This window comes from Tauraco erythrolophus, chromosome 4 (assembly GCF_009769465.1).
Source record: "Tauraco erythrolophus isolate bTauEry1 chromosome 4, bTauEry1.pri, whole genome shotgun sequence".
In the NCBI taxonomy this organism is placed as follows: Eukaryota; Metazoa; Chordata; class Aves; order Musophagiformes; family Musophagidae; genus Tauraco; species Tauraco erythrolophus.
In genome coordinates, this window is record NC_141468.1 from 61,149,614 (window position 1) to 61,170,881 (window position 21,268).

Consider the following 21,268-nt stretch of genomic DNA (forward strand, 5'->3'; position numbering starts at 1 on the left):
ACTGAAATTACAGGGGGTAATGTAGGATTAGTTTATGCTTATTTTATGGCTTTGATTTCTTTTTTTCTTTTCGTTCCGTAAAATTTGGCATATGCTGTTGAAAATGAATCTTAGGTGTATTGGCTTACATGGAAAATAGGACGTTAGAATACTTTAATCTTATCTCATTCTTCCCCCATTTCATGCAGGTTCTTCTTTTTGGCTGAGTTAAGACAGACATATAATTCCATGGTTTCTGTTCCTTGTAACCACTACATTCCCTCTTTGTTTTTTTGTCTTGCAGAACGAGCCTCTGACTTCAGCTTATCATGGATACCCAGCAAGAGACAATCAAGTAAGAGTCTGGTTGCAGTAAATGTGTGTGCGTGCATCTCTGTACACTTATGGGTGTTTTGTCCGACAGCTTCCTGGCTGTCTTGTTACGGAGTGGAAATTGTTTTGTTCTATGGTGGAATGCTTGTGGAGACGTATGTGGTAAATTGAATGTTTTTTATGGCCTCCAGCAGTATGTGGCAACAGGCCTGGTAAGGGGTTAAACATGATCCACATTACCAACGGCTCAGGAAATTCTTTATTCTTAAAAACATCGTAACTTAAAATCCCTGTCCTAAGCTCCCACTGTATCTCCTCAGCGCTAATGAATGTAGATGTTCAGTGCCAGTGCATGCTTGGCCCTGTTTTATACTTACTGCTGTAATTCTAGCATCTGGGGGCAAAACAACACTGAGTTTTTGTGAGAGTCTGCTTTGCTGGTAGAGTAGGGAATGACACGTTCCATTGGGTTGTTTCTAATATCTGTGAACTTGTCTTGCCTTCCTTTCAAGTTCTGCAGGGCCCCTGCCCCTTGCTCTTATTCAGGATGTTCTCCTTCTACAGCAGTAAAAATTATAACGTTCAGTGCATTGCATCTGTAAGCATTCTCTTGCCTCCTAGCAGGAGACAGAGAAATCCCAGTTGATGAATTTGCGTGATGGAAGGAGGAGATGCTTTGGAACAAATGAAATTTAACGGGTTGTAAGATACAACCATCACACATTTAAATCTCTCTTCTTAGAATGAAGTTTTTTTCAGTGTTCTGTAGTGATACTGTAAAGCAGAGTATGAATCAGTGTAACAGGAAATTAATATGCATGGAAAATCAGTAATGCAGCATGCTTCAGTAACGAACAAATAACAAAACCAAAATCAAATTCTTTAATACTCTCAGGTACTGCTATATAAAGAAAGTGATTTTCATCATATCGTGATGAGGCCTGGGTATATGTAGCAACAGCTTAACGGGAGTTGTTTTTATGAAGGAAGTGCAATGTAGTGCAGCCTCAGCAATTGAAAAGCTTGAATCTTTGGTGCTTGTAACGTGTGTGAGTTTCCCTATAGGAGGAAACGATTCAGAATGTCTACTGGGATATATTAAACTGTTAACCAGCACAATTAAATATTACACACTGGGATGCTGTGGGAGTTGTGTTCCTACTCTATCCAGGCTAAGTAAGGCATGCTAGGTTGAGAGTCAGAGCCAGTCCTAGATCTTTAAAGCAGTTCGTATCTGCTTTCAGCTTTTCCATTCTGGTGGCACCCTCTGCACCGTATTTCAAGTTCACTGTACCCATTTAGGGGTGATTTTGAGTCATTTTGGTGTTCATTTTGGTGACTACCAGTATGTCCTGCTTCACAGGTTTCCTCTTTCTCATCCCTTAATAACCCTTCTGATTTGAAAGTCCAGAACTGCTGTTGCTGGCAGGTCGCCAGATCAGCAGAGGTGGGCACGGGAAACAGCAGCCAGGGCGTGAAGTGAGAATTACAGCCTGTGCAGCCCTGGTGGGCTCTATATGGGTGAGCACAGGAAGTAATGTATATTAGCCAGTGTGCGTGTGTATTTCAGATGGCAATTAGCTTTATGGAACTTTCTTAGTGGACAAACAGCTTCAGTTTAACTCTGGTGTTTTCATTTTAGCAAATACTTAAAAAAAAAAAAAAAAAAAAAAAAAACAAAACAGCCAAAAAAGATTTTTACATTTCCCCTGCTCTCAGTAACGTCTTGATCTGTGGTGAGTGTTTGTCCTTCTGTCTTGCTTTTGGCCCTGAAGCAGCTTAAATTCAGGCCTGGTTTTCACTAATGAGGTTTCAAGGCTTTTAGCTAATCTAATTGGGAGTCTCTAACATGATAGCAGCAGAGAAAGAAGTCCTCTGTTGCCACGGACTGGGGCTGGTGTGGGAGAGACAGCTGATCCATCACCTACCTTCCTACACTGGGGAAGGAAGAAGTGGTGTGGGAATATGTGTAGCAATCCTGACCTTGTAACAAAGTAATTATGAGATTCAGGACCAATTGTGTCATATTTCCTCGGATTAGGAGCTAGATTTGAGCTGGTGAGTGTAAGTCTTTGTATCTTGCTCTTTCCTGTTGCAGTTCTTCATTGTAAATAATTGTACTATGGTCTTTACCACAATGTTTTCCTTAGCAGAAGTAGCAAAGCAGAGCTATTTTTTTTTTTCCAGGGCATTTCATCTTGTGACCGCAGTAGTCCTGCTAGAAATTCTGTGGATATAAGTTGCCCTTTCTTTTACCTTATGTAGCATCCTAGTCCTTTGCTTGTTTGTATGTCCTTTTCATTCCTTCAAGCTCTAAATGCTGTTAATTACTGGCTGCAAACCTTTCACTATGCTGTTTTTATACACCCTCTAGTGGTTAAATCATACCCAGATGTTCCAGATTATTGTAGTTTTTATTCCTGCCAGTTGAAATATATGACTGGTTCGAGTCCTCACTTTGGCCATTTGGGAATGCTTAGGTCTACAGTATGAAGTTTATTTTGTATCCTTTGCCAAATATTTAAGCCTTGTGTCATCATCATTCATAGGCAGCAACACCGAGGTAAATGATGTGGGTTCACATTGAGGATGTGTTCCTCTTAATTCTGGTACTGCGTGGTTGCTTTATGCTATCCCAGAGCTTTGGGTTGTTGTGCAGCCCTCCTGTTCCTCACCTGCCCTGCCAGAGCATTGGCTTACTGGACTTTCTGTGGTGACAGGACCTGGGGAGCATGTGTGCTAAATCATTATGGTGTAAGTTTGCCTAAAAAGAGAAAGCTTTCTGTTGCTGAAGCATTGCACTACTGGCGCGATGTTACAGCTCTGTAAGGAGCTGGAGAGATCTTTGGGACTGTTCTCTAGAATTCACGGTTTGCTCTGTGGATGTCTAATGCACGTAGAGAAATGGCAGGATGCCCCTCCTTTTCCCCAGAGGTGGGCTGATGGCAGGAACGAAACCCTCAGTAAAGGGAAAATATGGGAAGTGTTAGTGTAATAGTGTTAACTGAGATGAGAACCAAGTCTTTTGGTGAGGAGAGCTTATTCTCTGGAGACTTCAGTTCTTCATCCCTCTGTTAGGCCTGCCAACAAACTGGTGTTTCTTTTTTTTGTAACACGAGCGCCTGCCTAAAATGCAGTGAACCAAGACTTCCTTGCTTCATTTCCCAAGCTGTGACAAACAGCTCTGAGGTACTATGAGTTGGTCTCAACATGCAAAATGACTGGTACAGCTATCCTGATATAACTTTTACATATAGACAAACTCATCAAAAATAAATACTCTCCTTCCAGAAAGCTATTCCGTGCTAACTGTGCCAGATCATTTTATGTATAGCCGAGGCCATGTGTCATATTGCTCTAGCGCTTTTCGTGTCCAAATATATTAGACATGATATCTGAAATTTGTTTGAGTGCTGAATACTGGCACTTCTGTGGCAGAATTTGGCAGCTGCGTGGAATAATTTTATTCCCCAACAGGACGCAAAATGAGCAAGAACACCTTGTTTAGCTGCCACTGAAGGAAAGAGAGGAGGAGAGAGTTTATGGAAGCAGGAGGTAATTGCACACACCAGAACTAGGTCAGGATGTTAGTGCCATTACACCTCTTCTGTTGTGGAAAGTGATCCGCGGCTATCACAGCGGGTTAGGATGTTGGTCTGAAGCCTCTTTTAAAAGCTTGTATTTCTGTGAGTACAATTCCTAAATCAAACTGGGCCGTTGGCTCAGTACTAATGTGGCGGAAACATCGTTACCTATCACAAGTGACACTTCCTTCAACAGCTTAATTTCAGTGGCTGGTTTTCCATTTGAGCACTCACCAGGCCTGACCTGTTGTTGTCATGTATGTAGATGAGACTGCAGCCCAAGGTAGCGTGGATGCCCATGGCAACTGCTAGGAACAGCTTTATCACTGTCCCCTCGGTTTGAGTTCAAGCTTAAGGTGAAATGCTGTTAAATCCTCTCCAATTGTCAGCCTGTTCCCCTGGGTCTTCACTTGCTTGCTGCTTTGGAGGATCTGTTGGGGCATTGCCGGCAGCAGGCGGCTGTGCGTGCTCCCCTCCTCAGGGCAGCGAGCTGGTCTGGGCGAACAGCGGCAGTGGCAGTCGGTGAGAACAGGAAGCCTCCCCCTGTTTCTTTTTTCCCTTGTTTATTTTCTTTGCCCAGTCCCCCCCACGATGTGGAGAGTTCAGCAAGGAAGCCCTTCATCCTGAGATGTGAAGGGTGTGCATGAGCTCCCATGTGGAGGCAGGACAGCAGGTCACCGGGCTTCCTGTTGAAGCTGACTGCACAGAGGCACTGCTGCTCCTGTTGGTGGTCTCTCCACAGCAAGCAGCAGGGATCTCGGTGGAAAGTTCAGAGGTGGAGACCTCTGTTCTCTTGTCTGTGTGGTCTGAGGCTCCTTCACCTAACTTCTTCTCCATCATGTGGATGAAGTGTGAATATGGGGATATTGCCACAACTTGATTAGCAGCTGAGTGGTTCAGTATGGATTAGGATATCTGCAAAAATATCTTGGTTTGGTATTAACAGACTGAGATGCCCTTCTTGTAAAACAAATAAAAAGTCACCTTCTGGAGGAAAATGGTTTGGCCTCTTGTTTGTTTTTGTTTGTACCATGATAGCAGCAGCCACAGTCTCTCCAGTGCCCTGCTTTGTTGGTCTTGGAATAAAGACTCCCTGTGTCAAGAGTTTAAATCTGTAAGTAGTGTTCCTGAAAAGCATTTTGGTTTTTAATTTGTATTCCTGCTTGTAACTGACTATGAAAGTAAACCCTCTAGTGAGTATGCTGACTGGCTCGGTAACCAGTGAGATTGTGGCAGTGGAAGTGTTAAGTTATTCGGGAGCTAGAAAGGAGGGCTGTTTGTTGCTTACACTTTTGGATTGAATAGAGGATATTTAATACAAATGCTTAAACTGAGTGACAGAAGGAGGGAGAAAAGCCTTAAATAAAGTTTTAACACCTTACTACTTGAGTGAATAGCCAGGAGAAGGATCAGGGCTTGTCCGAGATGTTCCTGGTGCATCTGGGGAGTGCCTCTTTGCTTGAAAGCAAACAACCCCAAATTTGGGATGGGATCAAGCTAATGTGGGGTAACTGTTCAAAACATCTTCCTTGTGTTTAAAATTAGGTGTATGAGAGTTAAGACTGCCAAATCTACTGCTTCCTGGCTTCCACAACCTCTCTTCAGGCAAGCAGTGAAACATTTCCACTCTGTACTAGACAAGACCAAAGGGTTCTCTTACTGACCCAACTGCAGTGTCCCATAGAAAATAACAAGCTTCGCTTTAGAGAATGCAGTCTGGGCAAAAATGTCCAACGTCTTCAGAAGATGGGAAGCATCTGTGAGGCAATTGCAGGCAGAGGGGTTCAAGGGTGTGTAGTGAGATAACTGCTGGGGAGTTACTGTTTAGCACCTAAGCTGTGAAGGGTATGGGACAGTTAAGATGTATTGTGGAAAGGCACTTAACACTGCAGGAGGGGAGGAGTTTGAGAAATCCTTTACCTGTTTGCAGCCAACACTGTTAATAACTCTCAGCACATTCAGAAGGTTAAAAAGTGTTTAGAGTGGAGAGACTTAAGTTAAAAGCAATGTAAATCATGGTATCTGAGAAAGAAAATAGAGCACAGAGCGTTCAGCTAAAAATTGGAGGAGGAGTTGGTTACAGACTGAAGTTCGAGCAATCATGGATGAGTTGGAAGAGGAAAGATAAGATCCACTGAGGCTAACGTAGTAATACTTCTCCCCTGAATCCAGAACTATCTTGGTAAGACGCTTGATTGATCACTTAAAGTGCAAGGAAGTGGTTCCTTGTTTTCTCAAGTCCAAACTACATCCCTAAGAAACTGCAGGAAAGATATAGGAATTCGGAATAGAAAAAATTGTAACGCCTACACCACTAGATACCAAGCCTGTTATAAACCTGCTTTCTGAAATTTCTCTGAATCAAGTCGCTGTGCTTATATTGGCCACATTCCCCCAAATGTCTCCTTTCTTTTCTGTTTAGCTAATTTCCTACTGTCAAACCCCTTCAATAATGCAGGAAGCACAGTGTCTTGCAGTTGAGACAAACCTTGCAAACCGATCACTCTGGCAGCATATTTATTCCCCTTTTCTCTCATGGCTGCCGCCTTTCCAGCCTCTCTGAATGCAAGACAGGGGATCCTTTCCTTGCAGAGCCTTGAATACCTTTCATAAACACGTTTGTCAAGCTCCATATCAATGCATGCCTTGCTATTACTCCCTAATAAGAGAGGGAAAAAATAGCCACGTGGAGAAATGTTGTATGGCAGTAAGTTCCTTCAAGTCCTGTAAAAAGCTTCTCGAGGGAAGTAACGATTACCTAGCTGATGAATAGTCAGGCCAAAGCTCAGGGATTGTAAGGCGTTGGCAGGAAATGGGCTGGATGATGTAATACAAATTCCTTTCATGTTTGAGTCCTCTGATTTGAGCAATTTCTCATCTCTGCTTGGGGTTAAAGAGAGGAGATGTGAGTCATCCTTCTTGGGAGAGGACCAGGAGACCACTTTTTCTCCTGCGATGTACTTTATGACAGTTGAAGTGTTACCCATTGTCTGCAAGTTTTGGAGGCTCCCATGCCCCTCAGTTATTTTGGCAAGAGGAACAGCATCTTGTTTACATTTCCCCTCCTAAAATGATAGGAGTGCTAGAGAGCATGGCATGTGTGTTAGAAGTAGTCTGTAAAATGATCAGTTGGAAGGCTGAAACCAAACGGTGTAGAGAAAACAGCCTGTTGATGGATATTATATCCTATTGAAGGACATGAAAGCAGCTATTCTGGGTCAGACAGGAGGTCTCTGCCTTCCAGTGTTCTGGCTTTGGCAGTATCTAATAGCAAGTACTTAAAGCAGAGGGAGCAGCGCCAAGATTCGGTGATACTTCCTCTCCTCCGTACTCTTGAAGCAATCCTGTGGCTTTGGGATTTCCTGGCCATGGATTTATTTTTATTTTGCTTTTAAAGTCACCTGAGATAGATTTTTCTGTATTGAATTTGTCTAAATGATTTTTGAGCCCGTCTAAATCTTTGGCATCCACAACATCCTGTGGCAACGAGTCCCCTGCTTTAGGTACGTTTTATGGGGAAAAAAAGTTCTGTGCACAGCTAACTTGAATCCGAAGTGGTTTTAAAGCTCTCGGGTGAGGGGGGCTTGGGGTCCTCAGCTTGCACAGCTGCACTGTCATTGCATGGGTGAGGATGATCTTCTTAACTGGAAGAAAAAAAACAAACCTAAAACTAACAGAAGAAAATTTAGATAGGTTGTATGCGTTTTAGTATGTTTTTTTTCCTCGTTAAAGTATTATCGTAGCTTGGCAAAAGTTACTGCTCGTGCGTGTGCTGGGCACGCCGGGCTTTCCAGAGGTGCTGCTGCAGCGTGGCGGGGGCTCAGCTGCTCCGTGTTGGCCTGCGTGTCCCGCCCGGGTGCACCCGGGAGAGCTCGGAGAGGGGGCGGGTGCGGAGGGCAAGCGTGGCCGCCTGGGGGGCCGGGCCGGCGCTGCCCGGGGCCGGGCCGCTCTGGCGGGGCAGCCCGGCCGGGGCCGGGGCCGCTCTGGCGGCGGGCTGCCAGGAGAGGGCAGCCGGCGCACGGCCAGCGCTCGCCGCCCCGCCCCGCCGGCGCTGGGGCCCGGCCCGGGGCGGCCCCTTCCCTTTCCGCACCGTGCCTCTTGGGTTGTCCCCCGGCATAAGGCTCTGGCCGTCGCCGTAGGGCGGGAAGGGATAGAGCCGCAGGGAGAGCGGGGGGCGAGGGCTCGGCCTCTTGCGTCCCGCCAGCACTTGGAGGTGGCTCCTCTTAAGTTTCCGGAGCGGCCGTCGTCGGCGAGGGAAGTTTTGTGTAGAGGGCGGGGGAGAGGCCGGGTCGCTGCCCGAACCCGGCATGGGGAGCAGCCGGGGGGGGCTGCGGCAGGCCCTGCTGCCCCCTGCTTAGGCGTTCGGCTCTTGGAAGAGGTGCGGAGGAAAAGATGTTCATAACGCAAGTCTCTGCTCTGTTCCAGAATGTCTCGGGGGTGAGCGGAGGGGATGCACAGGAGGGATGTTTGAGGAGTGCTCGTAATACAGAGCTGCTTTTAGAGGGAACTCTGAGCAGGCAATCCCAAACGCTTTCCTACCCTGAGCAGGCAATCCCGAGCACTTTCCTACCCTGAGCAGGCAATCCTGAGCCCTTTCCCACCTTGAGCAGGCAATCCTGAGCCCTTTCCCACCTTGAGCAGGCAATCCCGAGCACCTTCCCACCTTGAGCAGGCAATCCCGAGCACTTTCCTACCCTGAGCAGGCAATCCCGAGCGCCTTCCCACCTTGAGCAGGCAATCCCGAGCGCCTTCCCACCTTGAGCAGGCAATCCCGAGCGCCTTCCCACCTTGAGCAGGCAATCCCGAGCGCCTTCCCACCTTGAGCAGGCAATCCCGAGCGCCTTCCCACCTTGAGCAGGCTCCTGGCCCGGGCTCGTTTTAGCAAAAGGCACGTGTGTTGCACAGCACTGCTTCTGCTTAGAGGGCAGTGCAAGATGGACGCACACTTACAGTGAGGATTCTGGGATGTCCTCCTTCAGATGCTTGAGTGATTGGTTGTCTCCAGCGTGTCTTCTGCATATCGTGAAATCTCACAGCTCTCAAGTGAATGAAGGGAGTGTGAATGTGTGTGAATAAATATTATTCTTCCATCCTATTTTTTTTTTTTTCAAAGGAGGCTAGACATCCCAAGAAATACAATTGGTTAGTGTAGTTACAGAACCTGGAAAGAGGCTGAAAAAGATCAGATGCTTAAGACCAGATCCTTTACTAAAGGAAATTAAGGCAACAACAGACATACGTTGCTGATTTTTAAGGACCAATCAAGTCAGATCAATTTAATTTTCTCCTCTGACATGGCAGCAGGCCTGGCAGATGGAGAAAGCCGCTGGCTTTGGACCTAGTCCTGTGTGACCTTTACATAAACTAGGCAAATGAAAGGTGAAATTAAGAAGGAGCTAGCACCTGACTGGAAAACCGTATTTGGAGTAATTATGTCATGCTTTTCTCTGTGTGTGTGATCTGGAGTCTTAATGTGGTCTGCCCTGGCTGCTCTGCTCTTCTGTACTGTTCATCAAACATCAAAGTAATGATATAGTGACTGAATATATGTATGTGGATGGGCTGGCAGCCTGTGGTAGGATTAGATGTCAGAAAGATCATAGTAAATTGCAGAAATGGCCTGAGATCCCACAATGTGAAATTAAACAAAGTCAAGCTGTATTAGCAAAAGGAACTACATATGCAATATAAAATGGAGAATAGCTGGCAGAATAAGCAGTAATATCAAAGGAAAGATCTAGGGTGAGAGGATCATATAATGATAGAATGGTTTGGGTTGGAAGGGACCTTAAAGATCATCTAGTTCCGACTTTCCACTAGATCAGGTTGTTCAAACCCTGATAGGTGATAACAAACTGAGTATGTGGTGCTGTTTTTTGTGATCCTGAAAACCTGGAATACATTTCCAGATGTGTCGAGTAACTGCAGAAGGTAGTTATTCTTCAGAGCTCAGCACAGTGAGCAGAGCACTGTACCTAGTTTTAGGCACTTCAGGAAAGATACAGAAAGAATCTGGAAACAGTCCAGGGAAGAACAAGAAAAGGAGGCTCAGAGAGCCTGACATAGGAGGAAAATATTGAGGTTGTTCCTTCTTTAAAAGAGAAGCATGGAGGATGGGGAATGATTATTTACTATGTCCATTGAAGGCAGCTTAATTTGCGTCAAGGAAGACTTAAACTGGATATTATGGGATAAACCATCATTTTCTGATACAATGTGGTGAAGCACTGGAACAGTAATTTAGGGGACCAGAATTCCTGTTTCTAGGAGTCTGTAATAACAAGTTAGGCAATTCCTGATGGGTGTTTGTCTAAACATGCGCTGTGCTGCCTCTGAGCACGAAGGACCTCTTGTCTCTTTTGCCCTGTACTTGTGTTGTTCTGTGGCAGTCAAAAGCCAGTTGTTGCCATCGATGTAATTCTACAGCCATATGGCTGCTGTTGTTGTGGGCCTTTCTCTCTCTCTCTCTTTTTTTTTTTTTTTGTATGTCTAATTTGTAAGATAGGAGGCTCTTCTGCTCCTGTGTGATCTTAAAAGTGCCAGAGATCCGTATTTTGTGACAGCTGCCTCATAGCTCTGTTTCTTCCTGAGCTTGCTTATTACTCGAAGGGGTGCTCAGCATCTCTGAGTCAGTCCTTGCCTGACTGTGTCTCACAATAATAACATGTATCGTGCATGAACCTTGGAGCTGTTTGGTATCTTGATTTCCCTTTAAGCTCTCTGGCCAGATCTTCATTTCGAGTGTGCTTAGAGGAGAGATTTTTTTTTTTTTTTTTTTTTAAATTAACATGAACAAACACCTCCTTGCTACCCTACCTGCAACTCCCCTTGCATGAAGAAAGGACTGAGAGAATTCAGCAGGAGCATTTCCTCAGTCTGGGCAGGGAGCGTGCTTCTGCCTGCCTGCGGTTGGGATCTGCTGCAGGAGGGCAGCCTGCGTGCGTTACGGCGAGTACGGTAACTGCTTCACCACCCGACTCGTGCTGGACGCTTCAGCAAGACCCTGAGTAAATGAATGGGATCGCTTTCCGTTCTGCTGACTTCTCCTGCATGGTGAGTGAGCAGCTCTGCATTGGCTGGGGAAGGATGCTGCATGCAAGCAGACTACCTCAGCAAGAATAGCTGGTGGATAGAAGATGGTTTTATTCTTTTCAATGTGAAGGGAGAGGTATTTCCAGCAGTAGCATAATGTTGCTTGGAGCAGGCATTTGCCAGATGGTTTCAGCTCCCCCGAGGCTTTGGGATGTGAAAGGGAAAGGGCCAGGAACACACTTTCGATTCATTCCATTAGTAGATTAATCGGCATTGTCCTGGCTTAATAAGTCTCTTAGATTTCCCAGTGGAAATGGCACATGTAATTCTGCCCAGGTCACACTCTGCACACCTGTGTTGAAGCTTTCACAGCCAGAAGCTCTGCTGCTGCAGGCAACATCTGCAAAGCAAGACTGGGGCAGGGGGCAACAGGTTTTTTTGGTGGGGGGAGAGATGAGAGAAAATCTTTTTAATAAGTACTGTTAAACAATGCTAGTGGAGCAAGATGGCTTGTGAGAACATGCTTGAATTCTGTCATTTTGGTGGGGGATGTATTCAAAAATCTTGCGGTGGTAATTTGATGTTTTGAAGCTTTTTTTTCTCCCTCCACTCTGTATTAATTGCCAGCTAGATTGTGTTTTCCAGGAAGTCTGTGATTAGAGGACAAGGGTGCTCTTCCTGATAAAGGTCAGAGGCTGCTGTCTTGAGAGGCTGGCGATAAAATGAAGAGAACTGTCTCACCGATTTTAGCTGAAAACGTGAGCAGATGCTGTGCTGCTATTTACTTGGGGGGGCTGTCCCCCATGACCTGTCTCTTCCCGCCTCTCTTTCTGCAGGCCAGCCAATTGTTGGGGAGTGGATTTAGTTGCTGCTGCCGCCCACACGGGAGAAGGTTTGTAGCTCTTGGCAGTTTTAGCAGGAATCTGCGTTTTTAACTCTTCTGATGCCTGTGGATTGTGATGAGCTGCACTCTGATGTCACGGCAGCACTGAGCTGTACTTGCTGCCGGGCCTAGTAAAAGTTGACTGGTAGGATTGTATCTGATGAGACCCATTGAAATTCCTTCACAGCTGGATTTTATTGAGGAGAGACCTCCGGTACTACCAGCAAACACATCTTCCCTGCCTTTTCTAGTCCATCGTTCACGATACACCTGGAGAGCATGGGCTGCCCTTTCTTACAGGTCAAGAGGACAGCAGTGGTTAATGTTGGTAACAGTTTGATCATCATCTCTGTTTCTAGGGCACCTGTCACCCTGGCTTCTCGCCATGGTCTCCCTAAGCTAAAACAGTGCTCCTCAATTCCAAGTGCTTGGAGAACATCTTGTTTTCCAACTGTTTATGGCAGCTAGCTCCAATCCTTTGCAGGGTCTGGAGGAAGACTGACAGGGGCCAAAGGAATAAATGTCATGAGACTCCAGAGCTTTCTGCTGAAAGCTGAGATAGAGATATTTTACATCCCGCAGTATATGTAGCCGGATTTAGGCTCTTTGGTATTTCCAGTAGAATGGCATTTCAGAACTGGGAGCTGAACTCTGACAGCAGCGTTGTCCCCAGTTGCTGCCAACTTCACCCCAGACAGAGAACTGCTGTATTTCTTGAGCAGCTGCTGCTGTGGAGCAGAGCACGAGAAGAGTGCTAGTCTCTGAAATAATTTGAAATAAACTGGCACAATAGACAGTTAGAGCCAGCCCTCTGAATTTCACTCAAGAATTAATCTAATCACTGTATAATATGTTCTTACTGGTCTATCCTACCTAAAGGGCAAACTTAACTGCATTAGGCACAATTTGGAGCATTTGATTTCCTTCAGACTTAGAATTAGGATACAGCTGACTATCTGTGTACATATTTTGAGGTTTCTGGGCGTCTCTAATCCAGTTTGTAGTGACATTAGCATTAGATAACCATAGCGAGGCCTTTATCTGAAAGGAAACATGCATTCTTCAGGTCACACAAGGATGAAAAAAAGCTTGTTCCGGTCACTGTTGCTTTCTGGGAATTTGGGAATGGGGAGGAATTTCATATATTGTTGTTGATGATTGCTTTGTTATCAAACTGAGTAGCTTCCCTAGCAGGTACAGTAGTTGTCAAACAGTATGGCCACACTTAAAACTTAAATTTGGATTAAGATAAGATGAAAATGTATTGCATAGGACCTCAGGCACAATAACTGCACGTGTTGACTGGCCATAGTTACTTCATACCCTTCATCTCACCTAAAACGAATGTGAGGGGGCTGCTACTCATTCAGTTTGTCAGGCTTAGAAAGAGATTGGAATAGTAAGGAAGTTGCGGTCAATCTCTAATGGAAAAGTCTAATTTTGCTAGGATTTGATCAGAAAAGGCATCAGAGTGCAATTTACAGTACTGTAATTTTTATTTTATTTTTGACATGGCAGGGTGCGAGGGAAAGAAAAGAAGTTGGAACAGCCTTTGTATGAGCTCAGCTGAAGGTATTTGAGGGTCACAGTATGTTTGTACCCCACAGACTGCGGTGGTGCTGAAGACCAGATCTATAGCTGGTCCGTTCCTGTGAGAGCCAAAATCCTCCTGATTCAAGTACGTCAGTTGACACAAGTGCCAAGAAATACCTCTGAATTTGTTGGAACATCCCATGTTACAAACTCTGGATGTTTTCAATACTCACTGCATGTGAGATCTGCAGAATGGCAAAATGCCCTACTAAAAGATATAGATGGGTATCTATCTGCATGCCTTCTTGGAAGTCCTGTATTAAATATATACACTAAAAAGGCTTTGAAGAATGGACTATCTTTTGCTTAAAAAGCAGGAAACAAGTAGCACAGTTAGTCTTTAGATACATGCACTTTTCTAAATTGTCTTATGCTCGTAATTCCCTAAGGAATCAGTCAGATGGAGGGAGCTGTTTGCTGCAGCCATGAGATTAATCCAGCTAGATGGTGGTGGCGCAGGTATGGTTAAGGACCACTTTGCTCGGAATGAGATCAGAAACAGAATTGCTTTTCTGACAACTGACCTTTGCTGATCATTGTGAATTGAAGTTCGGGATATTGTATTTTATAACTAAATTTTCCCAGTAGCATTTCTGTCCTCTAGAAATCTTCCTCTATATTTTATATCTATTTATGCCTCTTGTCTTATGCTTTATTAATGCCTTTTATGTTTGAACTGTCTGCTGTACCTTTATGTGGTTTGACAACTGCCAATACCCCTGTTGAAATATTTTGCTTTTAGTTCTGTTAATGGAGATTTTGCCTGGATTTTCTTACTACCGTTATGTAATGGAAGTATCTGCAGTCCCCTGACACGTGTGTTTGGTCTCCTTCCACCCACCCTTACTTATCACAGATTGATGCTGTGTTCCACCAAAGTCTTTTAGCAATTTAGTTTTGTTATTTCTCAGGAGATGTCATTCAGTGTTTATCGCTGTTACCTCTTCATTAGCTGGAGTCATTCCTTTCTTCTTTGCTGATTATATGCTTGTGCCATTTCTCATACTGAAACCGTGTTTCAGGCATTCGGCTAACAAAAATGTCCCATATTTAAGATACTTTGTTTTCATTAGGTACGTGAGGCTTCTAGGTAATGTCACGTATTACTTTGCTTCTCAGAGGGTCAAATGAAAGAATGTTGTTTGAATAAAAGAAGAAATAAAGCTGCTGTGAGAATAAGGATTAAAAAAAAGTGCACAATGTAGTATTTGTTAAGCTGATTTCTTCCCTCTCATAGGTGTATTTGCAGTCTACTTCTGGGGTTTATTAGTCTTTGAATCTTTCTGAGTTGGAGAGAATGCATTTTATACACTTAAAAAGGGGTATTAAAAGCCAGTCTTCAAAGCAAGCAATACAGGATAGAATTTTATTCCTGTCTCTAGCAACTTTACTATCTCAGGATTTGTAAACTGCTTTTTATGCCGTAGTAAATTAGATCCTGGCAGTACAGGAACTATGTAGATAAATATAGTAGCCATTGTACCTTGATATAGTTGTATTGCCTAGAAATTACTACTGTTATTGAAAAAGAATTTGCTCAGGGCAAGAGGGTATCCATTACTTCCTGAATAACTTGCTAACATTGTTAACCTTCCTTTGCACAAACAAGCCAGAAGGATTCCCTTTCTGCAGGATGGTATTGTTCTCCGTCTGTATTCCCCTTTATCAGCAGCAGGCCTAAGCCAAAGTTTCAGCATATTAATAAACCCCTGTGTGGTCCAGGGAAAAGAGCTACACCTGTCTTCTCCTTTCCCCACTGTTGCAATACTCTGATCTTCATATCCTTTCTTAATTTGCTGGGTTGTTACTGTGCTGATGAATCACTGGTGCAGTACAGCCACTTGACGTGGTAAGTATGGAGACAAAAAGTGGTGTAATGATGCTGTAGCTCCATTGGTGAGGTATTTGAAGCAGTTTCTCTCTCGCTACCTGAAGTCTCACACCTTGAATAGGATAACACTTGGACGCCATCAGTTGACCCTTTGGTATAGCTTCGCTCGTGGACTATAAAAAAATGAGTTGTTGAGATGGGAGCTGAGTTGCCTTTTCGTATTTATGACTTCCTCTTCAAAATCCATAAGCAAGTAAATATCCTCTTCAGCACTAACAAATAAGTCTAGGGCATAGAGAATCTTTCTGCCCTTCATCCCTTCAATTGGATATTGTACTCCTGATTTGACATTAAAAATAGACTTTTGTTGGAGTTCGATGCTGTGTAATACTTTCTGCTGCTTTATGGAAAAATTGAAGGGAGATCAAACTGTGTTCTCTGAACATTACTAGTGAAGATATTAAGGCAGCTATTAGTTAACTAAACTTTTTTTTTTTTTTTAAAAGATTTAAATACTAGTGTTAGAGCTTATTCTGATCCCCTCTTACAAGTATCTAAATATATTTGCTATGTGCCAGCTCAGTATGGACTTCAGACTAGATCCAAGTGTGACAGAATGGAGAAGATGCAGCTTGAAAATCAAACCTGGGGTGGCAACACAGCTGCAGAGATGCTTTTTGTTCTGCAGACTTGAAGTTTGCTAGCTTCTCCTCAGAAGGCGTTGGAGGATTGCAGACTTTACTCTTATTCTGCCTTAATAAGACTGACAGGTGTAATTCATAGAAATTCCCACTTGGCTGTCCAAACTCATGTTTGCCGTATCCTGGAGCAGTTGCGTCAGTTTCTACTGATGAATGCCCAAACCCATATACTGCAGTTGTAAGAATTCCTTACGTCTAAATGTGTGCACGCTCTTGAATGTTTAACTTTGAATTCTCTGGCTTCACAAATTAGTTTTGTTGATGTGAGTGTTCTTAGTTTTAGTTTAAAAGTGTATTTGTGTCTGGAACATGTTTTCAGAAATGTATGTTTTCTAGTTACTGAGCTTATGGCGGTTCTCTTGAATGATTGAGAGTACCTTCCAGAATAGTGCTCTTGAGTGTACTTGCCAGGAGAGGAAAATCCCAAACAAAGTCTAAGAAGCTTTTCTGGTACCCATTTCTTTTCTGTTTGTTTGTTTTGATTTTGTGTTTTTTTTTTTTTTTTTTTCTTCCTCTACTTACTTGAACAATAAGCCTGTGAATTGAGACCTTCTGAAGTTTATTTAAAGACTTAATTACTATGTGAAGTCAGTAGCAGGACAGTCCCTGAAAATTGTTGGTTTTGTTTCCATGTCAAGGTGTTTTATTGTTTCGGGCTTTTTACTTTTGGTGGAAGATAAACTAGCCCTTGATAGTTCGCTTTTAAATAAGCAATCTCTTTTCAGAAGCCTCTTGCTGTGTAGCTGAACCATACGTGCAGGAGAGAGAATAGGGAATCCAGTTTTCCAGTAATGAAATGGGTTGCTCTATAACAAAATGGCTTTCTTTTCTTGTAATAAGCCAACGTTTGGCTTATTTGCTTGGCAAAATATCTAAAAGGGATTCTGGTATTTTTCTGGTTGATTTATTGTATGTGCTTTGTATTCTTCTTGCTTCCTTTCACAAACAGGATAATGCAGAAAGAGGCTTCCTGGAGTCCTTCAGGATGTTGAGAGGAAATCTACCTTGTGGTTCAGAAATTCTGATAATCAGAGATAATGCCAGGATCCTGAGTGGAGGGAGCCTTTGCAAACGGGTGGTACTCTGCTACCTGGGTAGTCTCCAGCGGCACCCAAAGGAGTAAACCAGCCTCCCAAAGAAGATCCTCTTATCTCCATAGGAACTGCACGTGTGCCCAGGGCTGCCCTCTGCACCTCTCCCCAGATAGCTCCCAGCCCCATCTCTAATCTTCTTCACAAAAACCCAAAACAACGAACAAACCAAAAAACAACCAACCAAACCAAATGAAAAACCAAGACACAAGGCATGCCCAAATCCCACAACTACTGGGAGCCTGATTCCCCTGTTCTCTGGCTTGGATGTTCTGCCAGAGTCAGATAAGCCATGAAAAGCAGCCATTGAGTCACAGAAATTTCCCTCTGAGCACCACAGAGCATGTCTCCCTTCCGATCTCCAGTCAGACCTTTTGTAGATGGTCCTTGAATTGTTTATCGTGGTAGGACGATGGTCGAGTCTTCATCCTCAGTCAGAATCCAGCTTCTGCATAAAATGCGAAAGCTCAGTCTGGCTCTTGGCTGTGAGAGCAACTGTTTTCCTTTGTTTTGAAATGAAATTTCCCTCTTCAACCTGCCCCAACCTCAGAGTACGTTTCCTCCCACTTTTCAGCCAAGGAAAACTGCACAGTGAAGAGGAACACGTAGATTCAATAGCACTTATTAACCGTAAAAGAATTTAATCTTATTTTAGAGTTCAGGCTGTTTTTAAAAAACTATTTTATGGTTTTGTTTTACAGGAGAGGTTGCCAAGAAGCCTTACTAAACATCAGGAGTAGATATTTTTATGATCAGTATTTTTCATTCATGTATCCGAACGCTCTCCCAGATGCGTTCAGGTGCACAATTGAATTTGCGCTCCCCTACCTGAGGCCTTCCATCTGCATCTTTGTTCTGCAAACCTCCTGTTATCAGACCCCAGTTCACTTTTCGCTTTGCTCAGCATTGAGATGTTATTTTAGCTCTCATTAGTGGAAGAGTTCCAACCTTGATGCTTCAAGGAAAATTCAGATGCTGCGAGAATCGGTATTGGTGGCTTCAGTGATAGCACTGCTTTCCTGATGCGGTCTTCTGGTGTTGACAAAAGTATAATCTTTTGGTTGAGCTTAGCTAACAGCAGCAGGGCTTTAATAATATGGGCTCCAACAAACACCTGCATTTGGGGATGTCATTGCATCACAGTTGTCCTTTTGGCCTTACAGCAGGTTTAATGTTAGTACTGTAGATAGGGCTTATTAGAGCGGCAGATGCAGGTCATGCAGTTGGATGCAGACTGCAGGCCTTTCCAAGTGCCCACACCTGAATATGTTCACAGCTGTAGTTTGCTTAAAACTTACTTGTTATCTGGTTGCATCCTTTCTGTTTGTAAGCTTGAGCTAGATAAGAGGACAACTGAGCTGTTTGTTGGGTAGCTGTTGGAACATCTTTCTTAGTTACTGCTGGAATGGAATGTGTTTTGTTATCACGGACTGCAACAGCTGACTTTTCTCCAAATATAGAACAGAAATACATACTGAATGCTTTGGCTCTTTTTTCAGTATTGGGGATGTTTCTGCCTTTTCCCTGTAGTAGCAGATCAATGTGATTGCTGGGGTTGCTATTCTTGAGAAGCTTTGAAAAAACTCAGTATCGTCTTCCAGCTCTGCCTGTGGATTTCGCCTCCTAGAATATATACAAGTGTTCAAGTGTGGGGATGTGACAGGGAGGCCAAACAAGCAATCTTTCTGGCCAGGAAAAATATGCCAGTGTACCTCTGGTCCCACTTGAGTGCTGCGTATGTACATAGATAGACTGGTTTGGTCTCTGTTCTCTGTCTGTGTATCCAAATGTGATTGCCACAATCGTTTTTACCTAAGCTACTGCTAATTTCTATTTTTACGATTGATTGCTCTTTTCTGTCAAGATGGAATCTAATACGGAATTGCTCATTTTCAATATAACACTTCTTGAACTAAGAAATTGTTTTCTGTAATTTAAAAATTTTGAGGGTGTTCTTTGGCATTAGCCCCCTGACGCCTCCTGCAAGTGTCGCTCTGTTTGAAATTCCTGGTGATCAGATGGGTTTTTTCCTCTGTTATGAAGAGGTGCTTAGCTAGCCACTCATCCTGCGTGCTATCTAATGTGATTTCAGTAGCGTGTAGCAGACACACCAGCTCGTACCTTGTCTTGAGCTTTATCTGCTAGAATGTTAATCCACGAGCATTTGAAATCATGTGCCTCTGAGACACAATCAGCTAGAAACAGATAACGTCATTTTGAAACTGAGCCATACCTACTCCCCGTTTGTCCACTCAGATCTTTCCTAAATAGGTTAGAACTTCTTGTAAATTATTTTTAAGCATTTGGCTTATTTGAAACTTATATACCAGAAGTATTTTTAGGTTGAATTTACACACATAACTGAGCAGGCACAATTCTTCTTATATGTAATCAAGGCTTTTGATACTGGTACAGATGCAGGTAGATTTTTTTTTTTTCCCCTGTTTTACCGGTGCCTCTTATTTTGCAGAGTACTTTGATATAATATTAAATAGGTGGTTACTTGCTCCCTCTTTCTCTTTCCCCTTTTGTTACTTGCTAACACCTTCCTTACCTCTGTAACAAGCACTAATATCTTCGCAGACTGCTTTCTTCTCCTTTCGCTTTGATTTACACAACAGCCTCCCATCAGAGAAGACGGACCAATGTTTCACTGGGCTACAGCTCTCTGAACATTTTTCTCTTAGCCTGGTATATATTAATTTTAAAATTCTTTTTCTTTCTGCTTTTAATCCTTTTTGAGGCAGGAAAGATCCCTAGGAGATCATATGTATTCCGCACACTGCAGCCTTCCAAGTTCCCTGACATACATATATCCTGTAAAGCAGTGTTGTTAGGATTAAGACAAAGCATTTGCAGGGGATCCTAGCTTCCTGTTTCAGAAGCCTGTCTTAGTCATATCTGTCTGTTTTTCTGGAATTAGACTCATTACCATACTGTTGTCCTCTTGCTACTTAAAGAGTATGTTGTGTTTTCTTAGGATAAATTTTCCAGAAAAAAATAACATTGTCTATTGATATCTTTTACCTGCCAGCTAATGTAGTTGAAAATCTATATAATCTGAATAAAATCTTAAAGAAGGACTAATGGCTCATCTGGTTCTTGTTCTCCCCACATAATTATATCAGGTAAATCTTTTTGATGCTTATAATCTGAAGCTAACACGGTTACCCTACTGCCACCAGTACTGTCTGCAGCTGTGGATAGTTCTTGGGCATAAAATTCATGTTCTTAGGGGTGGTTTGAACTTTTGGGCAGCAGCAGCTCTGTTGAATTAGAGCAGTGGTGCCTCTAGAGGCATCCTGTAGCATCATTTCCTCGGTACTCTCGCTGCTTGAGAATATTGAGCGTTGAGAAACCTGCTCTTATAGTCCATGAAAAAGTGCTCCAGGACGAGAGTGTTTCATCACCGAAAGAGAGCTGCTGTTGATAATCTTCCCATATTCCTTCCATGGAGAGTCGATGGCCTAGTAGGAACAGTGGCAGATGATTTTCAAGCCAGTATTTGGATGATTTGAGTAGGGTTCATAGGTCTTGTTTTGCTTTGGAGGTTGAAGGTGACCTGTCCAGCTGTGAAGTTGCTGGGGTGATTTGTAACAAGTTCCAATTGATGAAATTAAGTAACAGCTTTATTCTGAAAGTTTTTTCTTTTCTTTGCTGTGGAAGAGTAGCCTAAAGGATGAGAGAGCCTGAGAAACAAGGGGGAGAATTTCCCTTCCTTTTTTAAAAAAAAAAAAAAATTCATTTGGCGCTTTGTTGGCCACTCTTCAGCTTAGTTTAAAGCACTCATCTTTTTCAATTCTTTTATGGAAATACATATGAAGTCAGATTTATTTGGTTTTACTCACCTAGTCCACGTCTTCTTGCATTCTTCTCTGCATATAAGGAATCTCAGCATCATTTTTGGATCAGAATTCTGGATCAGAAGAAAACCTTGAAAATGCCATCAAGATTATTTGGTGCAGAAATGTCTGCCTGAATCTGGAGGCTGGCTGAACTAGTAGCTACCACTGGTGTGACCCTGCTGCCGAAATGTAAACTGAAACACCTAACTGTGATGCAAATGTCAGCATTGCTGCTGTTTCGCTTCTCTCGGAGCATTTGAGAACAGGTTTATGGATCACATGCTTCGCTCTTTAGAGAACGTGGTGCATAGGCTTTGGTGTAGTCAGTGATTTTTAGGAACATTGCTTTTCACCCTCTCAACCTGACCTGTTGTGCCAAAAGGTGAGAGCAGATGG

General features: G+C 43.4%; 1 protein-coding gene across 4 annotated transcripts in view; it reads left to right on the forward strand.

The window, feature by feature from the left end:
- The window catches only part of RBFOX2 (RNA binding fox-1 homolog 2), a 170,383-nt gene that overhangs the window by 36,870 nt on the left and 112,245 nt on the right, over positions 1–21,268 (forward strand). For all 4 annotated transcript variants that reach the window (XM_086610246.1, XM_086610245.1, XM_086610248.1 and 1 more), the window contains exon 2: positions 284–334. In XM_086610246.1, the coding sequence (XP_086466372.1) occupies positions 284–334 (51 nt within the window). The remainder of the gene's footprint in view (positions 1–283; positions 335–21,268) is intronic.